Source organism: Micropterus salmoides, unplaced genomic scaffold, assembly GCF_014851395.1.
Source record: "Micropterus salmoides isolate LMB-PRFRI ecotype aquatic unplaced genomic scaffold, ASM1485139v1 Ms_hic_scaffold_1, whole genome shotgun sequence".
NCBI classification, from domain to species: domain Eukaryota; kingdom Metazoa; phylum Chordata; class Actinopteri; order Centrarchiformes; family Centrarchidae; genus Micropterus; species Micropterus salmoides.
This window is the reverse complement of record NW_024040040.1, coordinates 59,023,790-59,048,037: the sequence shown is the minus strand read 5'-3', so window position 1 is coordinate 59,048,037 and position 24,248 is coordinate 59,023,790. Positions and strand designations below refer to the sequence as shown.

Below are 24,248 nucleotides of genomic sequence, written 5' to 3'. Positions count from 1 at the left end.
ATTATTTTTAAAAGAGAATAAACACAGAAGTACACTTAATCTGCTCTCTCTAGCTAGTCTGTACTCTGGTCCATAGCAATCTTTGGGTCCACTGAAACTCCAAAAACCCTCGGACACTACAGAGAAACCAGGACATGTCTGTCCGCAGGCCACTTTGATCCAGTTATACTCCGGACCCACTTGCGCGTTTACAAATGGACAGAGGTTCCTGCAAATCACTCGGGTGCGAGATTTAAGACCAATTCCTTCACTCTGTTCAATCTCACTCTCATTATCTTTTCACTCAATTACCTACTAATTTCTCACCGTGTAAATATTTTATTAAAAGCAATGGTAAAAAGCTAAAAACAAAGAAAAAGAAAACAGGACAGTAAAGTTACAATGCAGTGTAAGTTATCAATCTACTACTTAAAGACAGTGGTAAAAAGAAAATTCTTAAATATTTAATTAAAAGCTATAGTAAAAAGAAAAGTCTTCAGTCTTAATTTAAAAGAACTTACAGTTTGAGCAGATCTGCAGTTATCTGGGAGTTTGTTCCAGATGTACAGAGCATGATAACTGAACGCTGCTTCTCCTTGTTTAGTTTTGACTCTGGGGACAGAAAGCAGACCTGCCCCAGAAGACCTGAGAGGTCTGGATGGTTCATAACGAAGCAGAAGATCAGAAATGTATTTTGGCCCTAAACCATTTAGTGCTTTATAAACTAACAGCAGGATTTTGAAATCAATTATTTGACATACAGGAAGCCAGTGTAAAGACCTCAGAACTGGAGTGATGTGATCCACCTTTTTGGTCTTAGTGAGGACTCGAGCAGCAGCGTCCATCGTCTGATGGATTTCTTAGGGAGCCCTGCAAGGACACAGTAGTCGAGTTGACTGAAGATAAATGCATGGATAAGTTTTTCCAGGTCTTCCTGAGACATAAGTCCTTTAATCCTTGATATATTCTTCAGGTGATAGTAGGCCGACTTTGTAATTGTCTTAATGTGGCTTCTCAAATTCAGGTCTGAGTCCATGACTACACCAAGATTTCTGGCTTGATTTGTGGTTCTTATCATTACAGACTGAATTCGAGAACTGACTTTCAATTATTCCTCCCTGGCTCCAAAAACAATAACTTCAGTTTTATCAGATTTTTGACATTGACCTTAGTGACTTCCGATTGCCATAATTGGGAGTCATTACCGCCTACATGAATAACAATCTTACTGTATTTAAGTTTATCCTATGGCTGCTGGTTTCGCTAACTTCACATTTCTCAAAATTTAGCTGCCGATAATCCGTGGTTTTATGCTTACGGCAGTCACCCCGCCACCCTGATTTCTGCTGCTTTGGGGATGCCAGGCCGTACCGGCTACCGAGGGCTGGCTAACTACCGTAGCTATTGACTGATCTACTGATCTGCGGAACTTCCAAATAACTGAGTCCTGCCTCCATGGCTACAAAAAACTACACTTGTTACATGTACCATTACCACTAAAGCAGGCAGAGGAGTAACTGACCATCTGACACACCAAGCAAGGGAGAGCAAGAGAGGGAGAGAGAGAAGCCATTGCTAGCTGCTAAGCTAAAGTTGTTAACAGCTAAACTAAAGCACGGTAGCATTAGCTAACTCTTGTAAACAACTATGAGATCAATCAAGAGTCCCTAAAAAATGGAAACTTCGAGTAACACACAATCACCAGAAGTGGAAGTGGAGTCAATATGCTTAATGCAGTGCAGTTTAGCTCTGTCAGAGTGATTGAAAGGTATGTTTCGCTGTCCACTTGGATATGTTTGAAGCTAATGGATGCTCAAATTGTTGGCAGGATGAATTCTGGTTGCGGTGGCTTGCTTCACTTGTCATTAGAGTGCCTGGTTCTTGTGTGGCTCGGAGAGTGGAGTCTGGAACCAGTAACGACCAAGACGGGATCTTCCCCTCAAGCTGCTGGAAGACGAAGGCCTGACAACATTGAACTTGTTGCAGGATAAAAGCTGAGAGAGCTGGGGAATATGGATTGCTGAAAAGGTTGGATATTAGGAGATGAAGGAGACTCCAGGAGTCTTCAGACTTAAGGAGTTTGCTGATCTTCTTCAATCAGATCGCTATCTGAAGGGTTGAGAAGGCACACCTGGTCCAAGGTTAAGGTGTATTCTGCAAGTCTGTTTAAGGTCATCTGAAAAGTGAGTCAAAGAGGAAAGGAATGGATAAGGTGTTCCTAAATAATTTTGTGCGGAAATCGGATGTGCTTAAGGCATGGTCTTTGTTCCCAAAACAAGTTATAAAACTTAATTTTGTGAGTGCAACAATGTTTATCAACTTAAAATTAGATTTAAAATGACTAGTAGACTGAGCTCCAATGATTCTACATTGCACGGAAGATACTAAAATAGTGAAAGCTGAACATGGAAGGAAACTTTCTCTCATCCACTGGTTGACCCTTCATGTTGAGATATTCAATTTACCACAGTTACACAGCAATCGAGAGCAGAGACTGCCACAGTTTGGTCTTGTGCTCATGCACGGCCACAATACCAAGGGTCACTGCAGCTATCTCCTGCTCTTAGAGTGCCAAACAAATGCATACAATCACAGCCAACCACCACCAAATGTGCTTGGCCAAAATGTTGAACATTATTTAGGCCACACTGAAATAACCAGATTCTCATTGAATCCAACAATATTTTACCACATTATATTAACCAAACATTATATTTTATTTTCTGTATTGCCTACAAGTGTAGTTTTGTTATTGTAATATTTTAGGTTATAAGCAATAGCCATGTGTAGCTGCAGTGAAACTCAACAGTGTAAGACTTTTATTCATCATATAGTCAATGTACACATACAGTAAATAGTTGCAACTGCAGTATATGTACATTGTGGTATCTGTGTGTGTGTGTGTGTGTGTGTGTGTGTGTGTGAGCGAGAGAAAGAGAGAAAAAGGACATCTGCTTATAGCTTGAAGCTTCATAGAGCAAATCAACCAGACACACTCCTCATGTTACTTATTTCTTTTCTTTTTTGTACAATCAACAAACAGGAACATTGTCATGAGTGGCAATGGACACTTTACTCAATGGCCCTGTACCTGTTTCTGTACTCGATACACATACATGAAAAGTTAGATAAATATAGATAAGTATATTTTCCTATTTCAGAGTTTTCATTTAAAGTTTCTATTGGTAACTTAAAGATTACAACTTACAATACCTTCAATGCAAACTTAAACCTAAAGTCAGCTTCACATTGACATTAGCGTTAGTTAGCCAGTAAAATAGCAGCTACTTATGTTTACTGCAAGGAACCAATCCAACATCAGGAGTGGATGCATGAATGGTAAATGTCGGAGCACTTTTTGACACAAGAACCTAGCCTGATGCCTGATGTCTTTTCCAGTGGACTCTTCCAGGGCACTCAAGCTTCTTTGCGACCTGTGAGCAGCACGAATGCTGAATGCTTGGTTGTGTTTTTTATGTGTGCTTTTACATACATTACATTTACCTGGGGAAGTGATGGCAGCGACGGGGCTGGTCACAGGATTATCTACACTCGAGAGCTACTGCTTGAACTCCTTCCACTCGCACCTGCTGCAAGTGTCAATAGTCTATTTCTGCAATAGGGAATATACTACCCAAAAGTCACCAGAGAAATAGAGGAAGGAGAGGTGGTGTCCAGTACAGAATAAGGAGATATAGGCTGGCTGATGCCGGCTCCCTTCCGCTTCCCACCATTCTTCTCTCCAATGTACAGGTGCTGGTCATATAATTAGAATATCATCAAAAAGTTGGTTTATTTCAGTAATTCCATTCAAAAAGTGAAACTTTATATATTATTTATAATATTATACTCATTTATTACACACAGACTGATATATTTCAAATGTTTATTTCATTTAATTGTGATGATTAAAACTGACAACTAATGAAAATCCCAAATTCAGTATCTCTGAAAATTAGAATATTACTTAAGACCAATACAAAAAAAGGATTTTTAGAAATGTTGGCCAACTGAAAAGTATGAACATGAAAAATATGAGCATGTACAGCACTCAATACTTAGTTGGGGCTCCTTTTGCCTGAATTACTGCAGCAACGCGGCATGGCATGGAGTCGATCAGTCTGTGGCACTGCTAAGGTGTTATGAGAGCCCAGGTTGCTCTGATATTGGCCTTCAGCTCTTCTGCATTGTTGGGTCTGGCGTATTGCATCTTCCTCTTCACAATACCCCATAGATTTTCTATAGGGTTAAGGTCAGGCAAGTTTGCTGGCCAATTAAGAACAGGGATACCATGGTCCTTAAACCAGGTACTGGTAGCTTTGGCACTGTGTGCAGGTGCCAAGTCCTGTTGGAAAATGAAATCTGCATCTCCATAAAGTTGGTAAGCAGCAGGAAGCATGAAGTGCTCTAAAACTTCCTGGTAGATGTCTGCGTTGACCTCAGAAAACACAGTGGACCAAAACCAGCAGATGACATGGCACCCCAAACCATCACTGACTGTGGAAACTTTACACTGGACTTCAAGCAACGAGGATTCTGTGCCTCTCCTCTCTTCCTCCAGACTCTGGGACCTTGATTTCCAAAGGAAATGCAAAATTTACTTTCATCAGAGAACATAACTTTGGACCACTCAGCAGCAGTCCAGTCCTTTTTGTCTTTAGCCCAGGTGAGACGCTTCTGACGCTGTGTCTTGTTCAAGAGTGGCTTGACACAAGGAATGCGACAGCTGAAACCCATGTCTTGCATACGTCTGTGCGTGGTGGTTCTTGAAGCTGCAGTCCACTCTTTGTGAATCTCCCCCATATTTTTGAATTGGTTTTGTTTCACAATCCTCTCCAGGGTGCGGTTATCCCTATTACTTGTACACTTTTTTCTACCAGATCTTTTCCTTCCCTTCACCTCTCTATTAATGGGCTTGGACACAAACGCTGTAAACAATGTAATTTACACTGCTGATCTGATTTTGTTTAGTTGGATGATATTTAGATTTTTTACAGGGATCCCACAGAGCATGTGTTCCACGTCTGCCAAGTTCTTCAGCGGCTGCTAGAGAACAAGCTATATGTCAAGGCCAAGAAATGTGAATTTCACTCCAGCTCTGTAACCTTTTTGGGCTAAATTATTGGAAGGGGGCAGATGCAGGGACATCCAGGTAAAATCAAAACAGTTGTGGAGTTGCAGGTCCCTGCTTTTGGAAAACAACAGCAACAGTTTTTGGGGTTCGCGAACTTCTATCACAGATTCATCAGGGACTACAGCAAGATTGCAGCCCCGTTGGCACAGCTACCTTCCACTAAGTTCCTTTTCTCCTGGTCTCCTGAAGCCCAAGCTGCGTTTGACAAGCTAAAATCCCTGTTCACATTGTGGTGTCCGAACAATAATGCTGCAATGATGTGTTGAGAAGAAATCCGCTCTACACTGTTCTTGATCATAAAAGTTTATTACATCAAGGAGTTCAGCATCAATTACAAGCTCTGCAGCAGCTTGGAGAGTGACCCAGCCCAATGGCCACTCTGTCTCTCTGTACATCAAACACTGCTTATATAGGACATGTTTAGGTATCTGTTAGATACCATATAAGGGTCTGAGTCTGCAAACTAAGGCACCAATCCATATAAGGGCACAGTCCTATAGGATAAGTGTAGACATCTGTTAGACACCATATAAGGGTCTGAGTCTCCACATAACCACTGACCTCTACTCTCCCCTTAAAAGGTCACTAATCCTCTATCCAGCTGCTACAGTACTATGTTAAACTGTTCTGCGTCAAATGCACATATGTTATACACCACAACATCCACTCCCATCCGAGTCCATCCAGATCCCTTCAGACAGTTCATCGTAGAGGTTGATGCATCAGACAGTGGGGTGAGGGCAGTGTTATTACAGCGTTCAAAATCAAAGATGCACTCGCAATTTTGTTGTATTCATTGTAATATAATGACAATAAAAGCTGTATGCTGTAAACAAACAAAGCTGTATGCTTTGTTTTTACTTAGAATAGATTGTAGTGGTTTATTGACTGAGCTGTGATCACTGATTTGTGCTAAAGTAAAATTCATCCAAATTTTTCCCTAAGAGTCGTTGCTTGTGGTTATTGTGTATTATGTTTTGATAATAGCTGCTTGTTTTACGGTCAGTGCACGGCTTCACCCTTCACTCTCTGCTCTATTAATGTAAATTAGTGTTTAATGGTGGGCATTTATCGGTGGGCAAGCCTCTTTTGAGAATGTTTTCATGTTTGGTTGTTAGTCCCAAACAGTAATGTTATTAATATTTCTAAAATTTTTTGCCAAACCTCCCCTTACCAGTACCCAACATAGTGCAGAAACTGAACTCAAACCTCATAGAGATGCACACACCAGTGGTGGAAAATAAGTACTTAAGTATTATTTTGATGTACATTTTGAATACTTTACTTGAATGAAGTATATGTCACTTTATACTTGTGCTTCACCTCATTTCAGAGGTAACTACAGGTATTGTACATTTTACTCCACTACATTTATTTGACAGTTATACTGTATAGTTATCAGTGTAGTGAACCAGCCAGTGTTGGTTTAATTATTTTATGCCAAAAGGAAAAAATCCAGCATATCTCTCTTTAGTCCTTATTCTCTACCCCACCAAAGAGCCATTAACATGTCCCATCCTTTTCATGCCGATGTGCCGAACTGATAAGACACCAGAGAAAGAACAGATTCAACATGTTTATTCCTATGCTAATGATCATTTCTCAACCTTGTCTTTTACCTCTGGCCCATTCAAATTTAATAAAATCATGCCCATTGATGTGTTTAATGCTATAGGTGATCTAAAGGACAACAGTAGTGCTGGTCCGGATGGGCTTGAGGCTAGGTATATTAAACTTGCTGCATGTATTGATATTTCCACTTGTGGACCTATTTTCTTCTTCTTTGACTACTTTCACTGTTCCTGCTACATGGAAATGTGCGAAAGTTACCCCTCTCTTCAAAACGGGTGATGCTTCTCATATGAATAATTATTGCCCTATTTTTATTATCTGCACCACTGCCAAAATATTTGAGAAAATTATTTTTAATCAATTATCAAAATTAATTATTCAGAATAACATCCCAATATCAATCTGGCTTTAGACCTAATTTTTCAACCACCACAAAGTTCACCAATGACGTTTTCTCTGCCTTCGATAAGGGACAGCTAACTGGTGCTATTTTTATTGACCTTTCCAAAGCTTTTGATATGGTGGATCATTACCTTCTCCTTGACAAGCTTTATGCAATAGGTTTGAATCAAAGTGCTCTGTTATGGTTTAATTCTTATCTTCACAATAGACGGCAGTGTGTTGCTTTTCAAGGTTCACTGTCTGATTATTTATTGGTTGATAAGGGGGTTCCTCAAGGTTCCACTCTAGGACCCCTTTTGTTCTCAATTTTCATTAATGATTTATCGCACATTTGCTCCATCTGTAAGGTTCATCTTTATGCTGATGATACCGTAATTTACACTGCTGACTCTTATATTCACTGTATCCCGAACAGGTTACAAGCTGACTTTATTATGACTCAAAAATGGCTTCAAATTATTGTTGAATATGGAAAAGTCCTGTTGTATGTTATTTGGGACAAGGCACAGACGACCTTGTGCTCTTAACTTGCAACTTTATTTTGAAGATGGATCCTCCATGGTGAAATTGGAAAAATTTAAATACCTTGGACTGTGGATTGAGTCTGAGCTTACCTTTTAAACCTCACATTGATTACATCACAAAAAGAATATATGGCTGTCTCAGTTCACTCTATAGATCTGTTAATTGTTTCACACTTGAAGTCAGGAATAGGTTAATTTTTCAGTTGATATTTACCATTATTGACTACCGTGATATCATCTACATGAACACTAGTGACACTGTTCTTAAGCCACTTAATGTTGTCTTTAACTCTCTATGTAGATTTGTTCTGAGTTTTCCTTTTAAAACTCATCATTGTGTGATGTATGCATCACCAAATTGGCTTCAGCTTTATTAAAGAAGAGACTTCCATTGATTCCTATTTATTTTCAAATGTGCCTACTTTGATTGTCCTCCATATCTGAAAGAACTCTTGGTTCCTTGTAGTGCTATGTATCCACTTACAGATATGTAATATCTCATCTTTACTGTACCAGGAATCTTTTCAGCTGCTGGACGTAAAGCTTTTCATTATAAAGCTACTTGCGATTTGGAATAATCTCCCTCTTTCATTGAGACCCATCTCATCTTTTGGCAGATTTAGGTTATCTATATTTCAATATCTTAACAATGTGTGTGCATGTTATTGATGCTGGACTAAACAGTATTGCTTGTAATTGTATTTTGCTTCATGTAATTGTCTAATTGTGTGAATTAGAGTACTCTCAGGTGGGCTGGCCGGGCATCTGGACTGGCCCCTCTAGTGATGATATCTGCGATGTTTGCTGGCCCTGGAATCCACCACCAGTCTTGGACGTCGGTACTGCTCTGGATCTCACCAACGCGATTTGCGAAGAAAGTCTGGTAGCCATAACTCTCACGCTGTATTGCACCCAGGACTGTTTGACTGTCGACAAGATGATACCATTTCTTGACCTGGAGTCGGCAGTGTCTCTGGAAGTAGGTCTTGAGGCGGGCTGCGAAGACTGCTCCGCATATCTCAGCTTTTACAGGATCCCCTTTGTGGTCAAGGGGGGTCAGCTTGGATTCGAACAGTCTCACAACGACACCACGGCTGCAACTCCAGCGAAGATGTGAATCCACCTCCTGTGGATTCAACCTCTGTCTTTCTAATGTGATACCTTTTCGTATCGAATCTCTTTTGTATTATGGGTTCCACTTGTGCAATGAGGTAAATGAGATGTACTTATTGAGCTAGCTATAACATGTCTGAGCTATGATGTGTCTTTGGTCTGGGGCGAGGGTGTAAGCTGCCTAGTAACTCAATTGTTTTGAACACTTGTTTTGTTTGTTTGTTTGTTTTTGTTTTTCCTGTTGTATAATGTATGTGTGTATTTGGACCCTCTTGAAAACGAGATGCTGCATCTCAAAGGGCTATCCATAATTAATTTAAATTGGAATTTACTGTCTTGCCTGTGTTCTTTGTTTAATTAATGCTTTGATTCAGCCCTTTTTATATACTTTCTAAGAAATGATATAGTACAGAAATATTATCATGTTAAATAACCAATTTTCCCAGCTCCTGAGCCAAGGATTGAATTTAAAGTTTGAGTAATCAAAGTTATCTCATTCACCGTTCATGGATCCAGTGTCACCCCAGAGGACATAAATAAGTATTACATGCCATTGTTAACTGCCTCTCCTTGTGCTTAATTTATTATTCTCTGTGTTTTATTGTTTGTGATCTGATGCCATGTTCTTATAACTTTATTTTCTAAGTCACAATGTTTAACTGTCAGTATTTTCCTGGAAGTATTTAGTTAAGATGCTCTTTCATCTGCTATAAACACTATGAAATGCTTTTAACTGGTAACTATTATAATTGTTATGGAGGATTAACAATAACTTTTCCTTTCCTTTTATTAAATGCTTAAAACTTAGAAATGTATAACTGTTTGACATGAGTTGATTGTGGAAAGGTATTTGATTAAAACACACACAGATGGACTTTAAGACCTTATTAAAATTAAAACACAGACTCTGAGCAACAAAGCTCCTCCTGTTAGACATGCCCCAGGAGACAAAAACACAGCACTGTGGGCACACGCGCGTTCTCGGCAGTTCTCTGCTCCTGCGCCCTGTAACTCCAGCATCTAAGTTGCCGGCTCGGATAGTCTCCGAAGAATTTTGTCTCACAGCAACGTACATAGCCAATATTCACAAGGTCCCGCGGAACTTTGTTGAATTTACCTTGTCTTTTGTTTTGTTATGTTACGTTATCAGACCGTTTAAGTCACGCAACTTTGAATTCAGAAACAACCAAGTTTCTTTTAAGCTTTATTTCAGTCGAATTAACTTCCACCAAAGTTCGGACTCAACCAGCTGTAACACCGAGGACATCAACCAGCGGACGAAGCCAGGCCAACGCCCTAGCACTGCAGAGTTTTCCGCAACCACCAGCCAGCCAAAGGACTCCGGGATAACCCCATCGGCCCAAAACTCGTTCGAGAGGCCTGTGGCGTGCCAAGCCATGGAGGCCCTGAACACAAAGAACAAGACAAGCCAGTGACAAGACAGACAAGACTGTGACTGTAATTGTTGCAATTATATTTTTGTAATTTGTATACTTCCCTTTTCTATTTAAGTAACATTTATTATTTGTGCTTTTATTTTGAAGTCACTCACAAGTTTCTTTGGGCTGCTCTCGCATGAATTGTACTGTTGCTCAACACCAGTGGGCAACAGATAGCATGGACATGTGTGTGTTCCGGTGAAAATTTCATGCTGGCTAAAGCAGACTTTGATGTCAGCGGTTTTAAGTTTAAGACTCAAAGACTCCTCTGTCTTCGTAGCATGCAGCCAACAAGGTATTTGTTTTGTCCGTCTGCATTTGGTAAATGTTATTCCACATGCTGTGCATGTTACTGTTTATGTTAAGCTAACATTGTTTCTATATTTTCTTGTCAGTGTTGTTTTATTAGTTTTCACGGTGGATTTGCCTTCAATAAAACAGTAGCAAGAAAACCACTTGTGTCTGCCTGTGCTTAGAGGGAAGTACAGTGAGGCCTTTGTCATCCAGACGGTGGGATAAACAACATGCACTAAGGCAAAACCTAAATGCTGCATTCTGTGGCCAAGTTGATGTCCTCTAGCTTTTAATCCTTTAGCCTAAAACTCCTAGCCAAATTTAACTTATTATCATTTACGTTATTATTATACAACTTACATTCATTAGTTCCGTTACTCCCTTAGAATCAAATTCTTTCCCACAATAGACCAACTAAATTCACATTGAACTCTATTATTCTCATTGATGGCATCCTGGTTGTTTAGTCATTATTGTTTTTATGTCTTTGATACACTTAACCAAACTTTGTACTAACTTTATTTAGGGTTAACCCTTTATTAACAGCAAGTAGGTATGCTACAACAGTAAATTTTTAGGTTAAAATTTTATACATTTTATACAGACAACCTATGATGAGGAACTGATATGAATATATAAAGGGCTGCCTAGATGTTATTCTTAATGTTATATCTTAATGCTTAATCTGATATACTGATTATTTCAGCAAATTTAACCAAAAGCACTTTTATATATATAAAAAAACATCAACTTTAAAGGATAAGTTACATTTTTTCAAGTCTGTCTGTCTGAAGATTTGAAAAACTGCAAACCTATTGTGGGGGCAGCCTGGCTGACAGTGAGTGTCCTGGTTTGCTCTCATTTTATTTCTCCCACTGTTGTGTTTTCCTGTACTCTGCCTGCTTCCCTGTGTCTCCTCCCCTGTATGTGCTCTCCCTCTCTCTCTCCCTCCGCTCCTGAGCCCAGCCTACGACCCGCACCTGCACCTTCTCTGCCTGCCAGACCTGCCAGCAATCAACCTCATCCCTGCCTGCATATCAACCCCGGTTCTCCACACCATCTCCGCTTGATTGTCGTGATTGCCACAACTTCTCTCAAGCTCCTGATAACTCGTGCAGAGATCTATGTTTTCCAGCCCTTGGTTTTTCCCCTGCGTCTAACCCTGTCCCTCTGCTTTCCTTCCCAAGTTCACTCACTCTCGGCCTCCGTTCAGTCAGCTGGGCCCGCCCACCGGTCCTCTCCTCTCGGGCTTCCTCCACGGTGCCCCCCGCTACTCGCCAGGCCACCTGCTGCCACACCACTCCCCTCCCTGGTCCCCTGCCTCCCTCGCCTCACCTCCTCCGCCTCAACAGCTCCTCGGTCCTCCATGCCCACGTCCCCTGGTGTCCGCCTCACCTCCATCTCCTCTTCCCCAGCCCCTCTATTACCTCCCCCTTACCCCCTTTCACTGACTGTTGCGTTTGGGTCTGTTCTGTCCTATTCCCTAACACAAACCCATCCTTTATTGTGAAACATCTTCTGATTCTGGATGAGCACACATAAATGAACTAAATGGTCTTGTGTGTCTTTCTTAAAAGAAAATGTTTGTCATCACTTACCTGTATAGTTTGTAGCATTACCTTGAAAGTTAGGCCTTATTCTTGGGTCATAACTGACCATAAGACGGTTCAAGATGTTGGAGGTGGAGTTTGCCGGAACCTGTGCCATATCTTCTGGGGACAACTGGCTGTTAAATAGGATATTAATAGAAATGGATATAATTAACATCCAAATCCAAAGACTGGAGATATATATATATATATAATTATTGACGAACATTCAATCAGTACTGTAACACAATTCCATTTAACTATTGGAGATGAATTTATCTAAATACATGCACTCAAGAAGTGATATGTCTGTTCCATAACCTGCTCACATGTGCACAGCACACACAGTTGTGTGTTTAGTTTTGTTATTTCCTGCACACATGTTTGTGCTGTGTCATATTTCCACTGGGCTATTCCTTGAAATGTGCCACCAAATTACTCTGTTTCTCTTTCTTTGTTAATATAGGATGTTAGGGGGGCCCACACAAAATGAAACCTATAACCACCTTACTCATACACTGTATGTTAATTTTTTAGTACAATACATAACAGTGATATTTGAGAGTTAAGATAGTCAACATAGTCAACACAGCTTATTTACACAGAAGTACATCAACTTCATCAAATATGCTGAACTGTTTCAAGTTCTACATTTAGAAGCTATAAGAGATTTTTAATAAATGTATGGCCCCAAGGATCAGTCTGATTAGTAAGGGAGTAACAAGTCGAATGGTTGTAGCAGAGCATTGTGAACAGCGGCAGCTAGTGTATTTTCCTCCTGGGGGGACTGCTACATGAGGAATCACTCCTGTGTGATTTGTCCAGCAGAATTCCTGTTTAGCGGTCAAGAATAGCAGCGTCCACTGTCTTATGCAAGGTATCTCAATGTCAAAGAAATCAAAAAAGAACAGAAGAATTGGTCACCTTATTTCCGTTATACAAAATAAAATCCACTGTTGTATTCAATGAAAAAAATCTGTGCTTTATTTCATATTTATTGAATTTCAGAACAGAAAATTACCTCACACCCTATAACATTAAACAGGTGTGTCGGAGGGAAACAAGTAGGTCAAAAGTTGCAAAGAAACTCCTGCACACTGTCGTACTTGCAAAATATATTTATAAAGGCAAATTTGCCTGATGCTCTAGTACAGAAACAGTGCCAGTGCAAGTTAGACAGTGTGCAGGAGTTTCTTTGGAAAACACCACCTTTTTCCAGAAAAAAAACCTATAATAACATCAGGAATATGAATTATCATGATTCAGGAATAATTCCTCAACCATTTGGCCAAGATGCATAATTCTGGTCTCCTTTGAAAGGTCAGAAGCAACACCTCGGCTCTCCAGGGACATACACAAGGATCCTGTTCGTGGACTTCAGCTCGGCATTCAAAACCATCATCCCAGACATCCTCAGCACCAAACTCACCCAGCTCACTGTGCCAGCCTCCACCTGTCAGTGGATCACAGACTTCCTGACTGACAGGAGTCAGCAGGTGAGGCTGGGAAACATCATATCCAGCACCCGGACTATCAGCACTGGCGCCCCCCAGGGGTGTGTGCTCTCCCCACTGCTCTTCTCCCTCTACACCAACGACTGTACCTCAGGGGACCCATCTGTCAAACTCCTGAAGTTCACTGACGACACAACGGCCATCGGCCTCATCCGGGACGGTGACGAGTCGGCCTACAGACGGGAGGTTGATCAGCTGGCTCTCTGGTGCGGTCAGAACAACCTGGAGCTTAACACGCTCAAAACTGCGGAGATGACCGTGGACTTGAGGAGGAGCCCCCCCAACTCTGCCTCCCCATCACCATACTCAACAGCCCTGTGTCTGCTGTGGAATCCTTCAGGTTTCTGGGATCCACTATATCCCAGGACCTGAAGTGGGACCCCAACACTGACACCATCATCAAGAAGGCCCAGCAGAGGATGTACTTCCTGCGTCAGCTCAGGAAGCTCAACCTGCCTAAGGAGCTGCTGATCCAGTTCTACACAGCCATCATCCAGTCTGTCCTCTGCACGTTCATCACTGTCTGGTTTAGATCTGCCAACAAAAAGGACAGGAGCAGACTACAACGGACAGTCAGGACTGCAGAAAAAATAATCGGTGCCAACCTGCCCTCCATTCAGGATTTACACATTTCCAGAGTCAGGAAACGGGCAGGAAACATCACTGCAGATCCATCGCACCCCGGACACAACCTGTTCCAGCTTCTCCCCTCTGGTAGGCGCTACAGAGCACTGTACGCCAAAAACCAACAGACTCAGGAACAGTTTCTTCCCACAAGCCATCACTCTGATGAACAGCTGATTTCTGACTCACAGTGTCAGGAACAATTCCTGTGCAATAACCCAGTAACTCTGTCTCTAATCAGCACCTGTTTACTGGTTTCCACTTATTATTTATTATTCACCGTTCTCTATTTCAGTGCTGTTCATACTATGTCATATTGTATATACTATTGTATACCAATACACCTACCTCAGGTCATAATGTCACAGGTCTTATTTATTTTTTCCTGCATCCTTTGCACTATGCTCCATCACACTGTGTACATGTGTACATGTATGCATGTATGTGTATGTGTACCTGTATATCACATCCACTATCAACATGTACATAATGAGAATAATAGTTTACTCTTACCTTTGCACTCTGATCAATGCACTATTTGTTTGTTGTTTTTTGTGTGTATATTAGTGTTGTCTATATTGTAGTTTGTTTCTGATTTTATTTTATTATATTTTATTATTGTGCATGAGTAAGCACATCATGAGAAATGTACAATCCTGAGTCAAATTCCTCGTATGTGTACACATACCTGGCAATAAAGCTGATTCTGATTCAAGTCGGCTGCTAGCCAAAAGCTAAAGGAAGAATGTAGGATGAGGGAGATAGGCATTCTTTTGACAGCTGGTGTTGCCATTATGCCGCTTTTCTGATTGTTAACTCCTAAGGTTAATTATTGTTCCAGTAAAGTGGATTAACAGAATTTTTTAGGAGGGGCCGGGGGCTAGGGGTAGTGAAGTACAGTAAAGTAACAAGTAACATAACTAGTTACTTTTAATACCCAATAATAAGTAAAGTAATTACAATTACAATTCCGGAGTAACTTGACCAACATGGATAACTATATATATATATATATATATATATACATATTATACAATGAACAAAAACACTTTTTGCCCTGATTCATCATGAGCTGAACTCAAAGATCTAAGACTTTCTCTGTGTACCCAAAAGGTCTATATTGTGGTGGCAGCCCAGCTGACTGTGAGTGTACTGTTTATTTCTCCTTTATTCCTACCATTCTGTTTTCCCTTGTGTTTTGCCTGCCTCTCTGTGTCTCCTCCTCTCCCCCTGCGTGTGCTCTCTCTGCTCCTGAGCCCAGCCAACGACCCGCACCTGCATCTCGTCAGCCACCTCCTCTGCCTGCCACACCTGCCAGCAATCAACCTCATCTCTGCCAGTACTTCAACCCCGGTTCTCCACACAATCTCGGCTTGATCGTCGTTGCTCCTGACCTGGTGCCACTGCTTGACTCAAGCGTTTGATCTCGCAAAATCCCTGTTTTTTTGTTTCCTAGTGATTAACCCTATCCATCTGTCTGCCTTTCCCCAGGTTCACTCACCTCCGTTCTCCATTGTGTCGGCTGAGCTCGCCTACCTGCCCTCTCTTCTTGTGCTTCCTCTATGTCGTCCTCCCAGCTCTTCCTCAGCCTGCCACCACACTCCTCCACCAACCACCCAGTCAGTTCTCCCATGCCTCTCTTCCTCGGTCCCCGGTGCCTCTCGGTTCCCTTGTCGCAGCCTCCTCTACCCTACTGGCTCCTTGGTCCCCTGTGCCCGTGTTTTCCCCCCCCACCTCTCCCTCAACCCCCATTTTCCCCTAAATAAAACCTGTAATCCTGAGTGTTGTGTTTGGGTCTGTTCTGTCCTGACTCACAACAGAACGATCAAGCCAACATGGACCCACAGCACGCTCGCCCTCACCCTCCTCCACTGACCCCCACGGATTTTGAGAACATGTTTTTGGAGTCCGTGGACCTTAAAGTCCAGTGGAAGGGAGCTACCACTGACAGCCTTAAGGAAGCTATTTGTGCCAGGGCTCAACAGTTGTTGGTGGCCGCCCCTCGTTTGAGGATTTTGTCCCACCCTGGGACGCTAGCTTCCTCCACGCCTTAGCCCCTCCCCCTACGAAGGAGTCCCTCAGCCATAAAACTGAGGCGCGCGCGCACACACACACAGCAAACACCTCTTCCCCACTTTCTAGCCAATGTGTGAACAAGATAAGCAACAAGAATGTGAACCAAAGGATATTATTCCAACCCAGACCTTGTGAACAAAAGGTTCTTCTGTATAAGCTGTTATGTTTGGTTCATAATCTTTGCTAAGTTAGTAGTGGTTCTCGCCTTTTTATTTTGTTTAGTAATTGCTATGTCAGTTTTCTTTAAGTACCATTTTGGTAAAGCTAAAAGACTTAACCTGTAGTACTCTTAATTTCTTCTCTGATGCATTTACTTTCCTGCCGGTGTTCCAGGTTTTATAGCATGAGCTTATATTGTGTTTACGTTTTGTATCAACGGCATGCTCCCATTTCTCCTCATATTTTCTCGTAACGGAAGGATCATACTGTGTTATTTAATTCTTTTCCCTAGCTCTTGGACTAATAATTGAGTTTAAATGTTGAGTTAATTCGGTGGTTGAGCTGGTGTGCTTTAGCTTTGGTATTACAGTCCTTAGTTACTAAACTCCTAATTTCCTCTAACTGAATTAGGGCTGCAGCTAACGATGATTTTAGTATTCGAAGCTTCAATAGATTATTTCAATGATTCATCAACGCATCATTTCGAAGTACTTTTGCTTGGCGGCGCCCCCCCCCCCTAACGGGATCAGCTGTGCATGTTTATAGGTGATCTTTATTAGTCCTATCGGAAATTCATAGTGTCATCCAGCAAACATCAGACCAACAACTAGACAGCTGCTTAGAGTGCTATACAAGTTATACTAAAGGCTCATGCAGACTACACGACTTTCAGCGTCGGCTGATGGCCGTGTAGTTCACACAACTTGCCGTCACAGGACAGCAGTCTTGAAGTCGTTGTGGCGTTCACACTACGTGACTGATCGGTGACAGGGACACAAACACTACAGGAGCTGACAGCGGCTGTCAGACGACGCTGGTCTCCAAACCAAGTTTTTTTGTTTGTGTTTTTTTTTTCAATAAAACACGTGAAACACGTGATTCTGCACACAAAACAGCTGTTTATTATAAAGATGGCGATTATAAAGACAGAATCTGGTTGAAAGGATGGATTAGCACACACAGGTAGCAGGGATTGTCTGAGTTACAGAGAGAGCTGGAGCTCCCCGACACCCAGTTAACTCATGACTGAGGTTTCAAGTCACGGCCCAAAAAGGAGAACAACCAACGCACGTGTGCACATTTACAGCTGAGGACTGCGGCTTACTTTGGCTTCAACTCAACAGTCAATCATGATTTCAGTTAAATGCTAAAGTTGCTGTTACTGTCACCTCGTCTGTGTTCCACTGGCAGTGATCCCATACTTTGGACACTTTCTTCTTTGTCTCTTGCTATATTCTCTCTCTTTCTCCACTTTGCAAACAGCTCCAATAATCATGTCGTGTGCGACACTGATAAATGTCCCTGTGAAACACTGTGCTGTATAGTTACATTGATTAAATGCAGCATTGATGCAAAGAATTTGTGTTGAAGCATTTTATGATTTTTTTTTTTTTTTTTTTCAATTTAATCAATAAATCGTTTCTGCCCTAAACTCAATTATTCCGTAACTTGCGCTCATTGGCTCCCTTATTCCCTTGGAACTATCTTCCCTCCACAATACCAAACTGAATGCATTTTGAACCTATTATCCTGAATTTACTCTACACTATATTCTGTTAATTACATTCTGGTTTGTTTCTGTTTTGACTGTTATTTCTGTGATACGATTATATTTACTCACACTGTTGTATTCACTTTAGTTAGTAAATACATTTCACCTGAATCAGTTATTTGTGTGTATGTACTGTTTAGCGTTTGAGATTAATTGATTAAACTCACCAATTTTGAAATAATTGAACCATTAATAACTAACAAATTACTAGGAAATTGTTTGATTATCAAACCATACCTAAGGAGTCCTGAGACCTTGAGCGGACAGAATTTTCATGTGGTGCCCCAACAAGTATTTACAATATATTTTCAAATATTAATATTCATAATTTCACCAATAGTAAAGTAGGTTCACTACAATAACCAGATAATTCTGGTGTAACAGAATGATGATAAATTGCCAGGATAATGTTAATAACAATAGCAATTTTTTGAGAAAAGATGTATTTGGATATTTACTTACGATGGACAGACGACTTGTTTGCCTTTCTTTCCCTTCTTTGTGGATTCTTTGGCCGTGGTCAGCTGCCAACAGCACAGCAGCAACAGGAACAAGATCACCCGCCTCAATCCAGCAGCCATGGTTCCTAAAACAGAGTTAAATGCTGCTTTGTGACTCATGAAGTTAAGTTGGCTAGTTGGTCAGTGGTGTTGGAAAAAGAGCTAAAATCTGAGGTTTATTTGGTTGGACAACTGTGTCCCATGCAGTGTCCGGGCATGTTGATCACTTTTCAGTGTCCCACAGTTGCCATTGTCGCCTGTGCTTCTTGCAGCATTTCTGTACTTGGTTGTGTTCTCTGTACTTGCAGTGCCAGTATGCCAGCAACAATGGTCAGTTTTTTAATCCTTGTTCTTTCGTTTCAAAACAAATCGGAAAAAAAAACAGAAACAGAAAACAAAAAACCAAACATCTGTTTTTGTTCTTCTGTTTTAAAACCAAAATCGGAAAAAAAGGCAGCTGCGTATTGTTCCATCTATGACCGGTGTTGTATCCCTACTGGTTTTCAAACTAACTAGCTGCTGTACACGTGTGCCTGTTGTTTGAAACAGCTGTGGTCTGTGTCAGGCTTCATCCAACCAGAGGGAATGATCACCGATCCTCTGCAGTGCACCAGGTCACATCGGCCTCACGGCTGATTTGCTAGCAGGTAGGGTTAACATCCTCTGTGTTGCTGGGACATAGCAAACGGTGGCGTTTCATACTTACGCTTTGTCACTCTGTCTGAAAGTGTCAGTTATGAGTTGAGATATATTGTTATTGAGATGAGAACGCATTGGTGGAACCGGCATATTGGAGTGCCACATTGAACTGGTGGTTTCCCCTGGCTGGATGAAGTTCAATGCTACTGTTTTTTACGTATAGCCTAATCTACAGTATGTGCCTACTGCAGCTGAAGGCTCTCCGCAGCGCTGGGTAACTTTCTAAATTCTTCCATCCAAAATAAAGGTCAGGTTGAAACAGTGTAGAGGAATGATATTAACTAATAACAGTTCATGTTTAATGTGTATCATTGGATATACTCACAACTATCACTGAATTAATTTGATACTGAAGAAATCTTAAAAACCAGAGGATTCTTAGGCAAATTCTGAGGTGTCCTATTCCTGTCCCAGTTGCTAGTGAGTTACAAACCGAATGCTGAGCCTATGTTGATGTTCAAGTAAGTCTAATACACAAAGCTGTTTTCTGTTTATCTGTTTTTTCCCATTTTTGGTTTTCCGGTTTTGAAAGGAAATAATCAAAGAATGAACCATACACGGATTATACACAGATTTTTTTGGTTTTTGGCAATTCATTTTATATTTATTCCTTTTTAATGAAGAATGAAGAGGGTCTGTGAACTTCAATTTGTTTTTTGTTATAAACCAAGAACGGAAGTCACGTTGTAACAGATGTAACAGGTAAAACATTCAAAAAAAAGATTGACAATATACCATGTGGTTAGATTATAGTTGAAAAGTGGTGGGGACATAAGGGCTCAGATCAGTGGCATGATGATACATTTGGGTCATGAGACGTGACAATGCTCAAGAACAAGACAAGAAGATTTTTAGCACTATTTAGATTTAAATATTTGATACAGATATATAGATATATGTGCGGGGTCTGGAGTCCTCCCCCAGAAGATTTTGGAGACATTTTCTGCACCAATTTATGGTGAAAATGTCTTTGAAAATGTTTTTATATGAGGGAAAACTATACTGCATAGCATGTTTTCTTATTGTGCAAATCAACCTTTCTCAGAGCATTTTCATTTGTTAGTTAACTTAATTTGTTTGGTGCAAGCTATTTTTCAGAGCATTTTTAACAAATGCTTTCAAAAAGTGATGACAAAATCAGCCGTTTCAAAATGAGGTGGGGACCTGTCCCCAGTGTTCCCAGTGTAAATGACTGTCAGAAAGGTTAAGAACTCCTGGTTTAGGGTCAGAAATAAGAGTGGAGCTATAGGCTCGTGTTTACTCCCTCAGAGTAGGGAGGGTGTTGAAAGTGTTTACAAATTGTTTGTGTTTTCAGTTAAAATGTGGTTACATGCTTGCTTTCTCTTTTAAGAAAGTATTTTTTTTGTTGCTGATTGAGTTTAATTTGTCAGTATTATTTAATTTTTAATAAAAAACTTTGGTTGCACAGAATCTGTGGAGAATAAATTATTCCTATTAGTATATTCTAACATTAAATTAAAACAAATTTCATAGCTAGGCCTACTGTTAGCAGAGTTGGGTAGGAACTGTACTAATATTACTTTTCTCATTTTACATTTACTCATTTTCCCAGTAACTAGTAGAGTAACGGATTACTTTTTCCAGTAATATTATTAGTTACTAATCCAAGTTCTGAGTTACTCAATGCACCATCCTTGGCGTGAATGCGCGACTGGGCGGCAGGTCAGCTATACTGGTCAGCTGTTAGCAAAATGTTACTATATCACTTACATAATCTCAGTGTATTCAATAAATTATATATATACTATGTAGTTTACCGCTAGCTAGGCCTATTATGAATATTATATTCCAGTTACCAGTGTTGGTAAGTAACTAGTTACATCTAATTTAGTTCCATAATTTAATTACAAATAAACTGTAACTAGTATGTTACAGTTACTGGGGAAAATGTGTATTTAAATCACAGTTACATGAAAATGGTTATGATAACATTGGGGGTTACATCTGACTATTTTCTATAAAAATCTCGACTATATGTTGAATAATATTAATTATATTGCTTTGTTTTTCACAAACACACGATGTCTTTCTTTGCCAGTTCCAGCCACAGCTGTTTAGTAAACTTTGATGCTTTTTGATTGGTTCTATTGTCTGAATTTGCAGCACCACTATCTGCCAGTTAACCTGCCCCACAAACTTTTAACTTTAAATAGTTAACAGTTGAAAAATATTCATTAGAAATTTAGAAAAGTGATAAGTTAAATTATTTTGATAGAGTTATTGAAATAGTTAACCTAGGCTACTGTTACATTTTAAACTTGTGATCTGTAATGCATTACATTTCCAAAGTAACCGTGTTACAGCGGTTAAATTTTTGTGGAATGTTTCCGTTTATAAAATTCATGTGCAAGAAAAACAGTGTACATTGGTCACTAATTTATTAATAGTAAGGAAATACTAATAATCATAACCATTCATGCAGAACAGTTACGGTAGTTTATAGTCTTTACCCGCACACTGGGCACGTAAATAATTTTTCCTCTTCCCATGTATTTCTTTTTTGCGAGTGAAATACTCTGTAGAGCCCTACATCATCCATCCTGGCAACTGGCCCCCTCGCACTGCTTTTCTGCTTGTTTTATTAGCGGGTGCCGTTCTTCCTATCTCTGTTACAGCTAATGTTCTAACTGGCTTTACCGGAGGGGAATGTAGCAAACATTTCAAATACACCCAGCGTAAGTTACAGTATGCTATTACCAAAATGCCGTGTGTACAGCTTGTTTAACTAGTTACAAGTTAGACACAATCAAAAACTACAATACAGTTCCATAAAATAGAGCAGTGTGTGTGTTAAAAATACAAGCCTCTCCCTGGCTCAGCTTCCCCTGTGCTGGACTCTGTCTCTGCTGATAGTACAGTTACTTATGTATGAGAAGAACATCAGTAATAAATCTGACTAATAATAATGCATTTTATAATTCTCACTCTACATATAATTAACTACTCAGCCCCTGTACCTGCCACTGTTTTTTTTTTGTTCCATTAACCTTCTCCTCATCCTGCAGCTCCACCTCTTCCTTCTCTCCCTCCTCATCAACATGACTGGGGTTATCATCACCCTCTACCTCTGCAAGGATGTTGTCTTGGAGTGATAACACATTAGGCATACATTGCATACATTTATTTTGTATATATACACTCACCTAAAGGATTATTAGGAACACCATACTAATACTGTGTTTGACCCCCTTTCGCCTTCAGAACTGTGTATGTGTGTATATATATATATATATATATATATATATATATATATATATATATATATATATATATATATGTGTGTATATATATGTGTGTGTATATATGTGTGTATATATATATATATGTGTGTGTGTATGTATAGAAATATATGTTAAAAGTATACACTGTTCTCCCATGCTCTATAATCACACAGTGACAACGTGCTATGTGATGTGCTCCTATTTTCACTCTGTATTTACACATAAACAAGAAGGCATGTAAGGGGAAATATAAAAATATAAAAAGGTATCCTGTGTTGCTGTCCTTTGTCTCCTACTTCTTATTTTTATCCTCCTCTGACAAAGATGCAATTGATGGAGACTTCATGCTACCTCCTCTTTTTTTCTGTGTTTTTTGGCAATAAAAGAAAAAACAACAACACATAAAATAATTGCAGCAATAAATACAGCAAAGTCAACTTTAAATTGACACCACTACCACACATAAAACATGCCTTAATAACAATCACATTTAACATAAGCAAAAAATTTGTCTGTCAAGATTTTTTTTTATGTCCAAAATTATTATCTTAGCCTATGACATTTTAAACTGCATAAATTAGCCTAGTGGCTAGCGGACTTTTCCTCTCCTCATAGCTTAACAAACAAAACATTTATACTCTATCTTACTCACCCATGGTTAAGTCACTGCTAGGGGGTGACCAATAATCGGTCTGGCCGATTATCTGCGCCGATATTAATTTTTCCAATAATCTGCATTGGTCATTTTAAAAGCAGATAGCTGATATAAATAATAAAAAATGCTCTCCTTTGGCTCTGATGCAGCCGCCTCTCTCTGCCTGCTCAGGCCCACAGAGTGTTGAGTACAATGTCCACAGTACTTGCTGATTACAAGTCATGAGTAACAGCCTATCAACACTGACTATTGTGCGGAAGCAGCCAATACAACAAGCAAGTCATCATGCTGCAGCCCCTCCCCTGCTCTCCTCTCTCAGCAGAGCTCCTGCTGTAAAAGCGCTTTTACACTACATCGCATACACCATTCACACACATTCATACACTGCTGGAACAGCCACCAGGGGCAATTTGGAGTTTAGTATCTTGCCCAAGGACACTTCAACATACAGCCTGGAGGAGCCGGGGATTGTACCGCTGACCTTCCGATTACTATTTTCTGCATCTTCAAAGTAAAAGCATTTAACTAAAGAACCGCAGGGTGGCTTAAAGGATAGACAGGTTATAATAAGTATTTAAGCTTTTAAACAGAACAGTAGATGTTGGTCAGCTAGATTTTAGATATTTCTGTAGCCAGTTTTGGCCAGATGAGCCACTTTATGAACGGATCCAAATCGGATCCAGGCCGGATGAGCCACTGCATAAACGGCCCCGTTTTGCAGATCCGTTCCGGACCGTGTGATACCTCCAGTGCGGAGTCAGTTTGCTATCTGGGTAGTAAAGCCCTAGATTTTCAGTAGTATTGTAATAGTTTCTGAAGGTCACTCAGCACATGTGTAGTTACACACAAAATTATTTATAGTGTATTATTCCTATTTTAAATTATTACATGTTATTGTATTGTATGTTTTAATAAATTACCTTAGTTTGGTCACTATTTACATGCAAAGTTCATAGTTCAAAAGACTGAGCTAACAAGGCAGTTTTGTGCTTAGCGTAAATGTGGGGTATTCAGTTAGGTAAATACACAATCTCTGAAAGCATCAACATTAGCTCAAGGTGGCTAGCAGACTCACAAGAACTACAACTTGTCTCAGTTGCTAGTTTGTTACTAATTGACAATCACCCCTAACCCCCCACTGCACTGCAGGACTTCCTGTATTGTAATATGCTGAGGCATCC

At 40.2% G+C, this 24,248-nt stretch overlaps 1 protein-coding gene and 1 pseudogene across 1 annotated transcript in view; one reads left to right on the top strand and one right to left on the bottom strand.

Moving 5' to 3' along the window:
• Positions 1-18,783, bottom strand: part of LOC119914392 (glycine receptor subunit beta-like) — a 28,428-nt gene extending 9,645 nt beyond the window's left edge. Inside the window, exons 1-2 of the mRNA XM_038733688.1 lie at positions 18,434-18,783; positions 12,077-12,183 (exon numbers count right to left, since the gene is read on the bottom strand). Coding sequence (XP_038589616.1) covers positions 12,077-12,183; positions 18,434-18,591 — 265 coding nt within the window. The 5' untranslated portion in view covers positions 18,592-18,783. The remainder of the gene's footprint in view (positions 1-12,076; positions 12,184-18,433) is intronic.
• Positions 1-24,248, top strand: part of LOC119914378 — a 267,025-nt pseudogene that overhangs the window by 105,695 nt on the left and 137,082 nt on the right.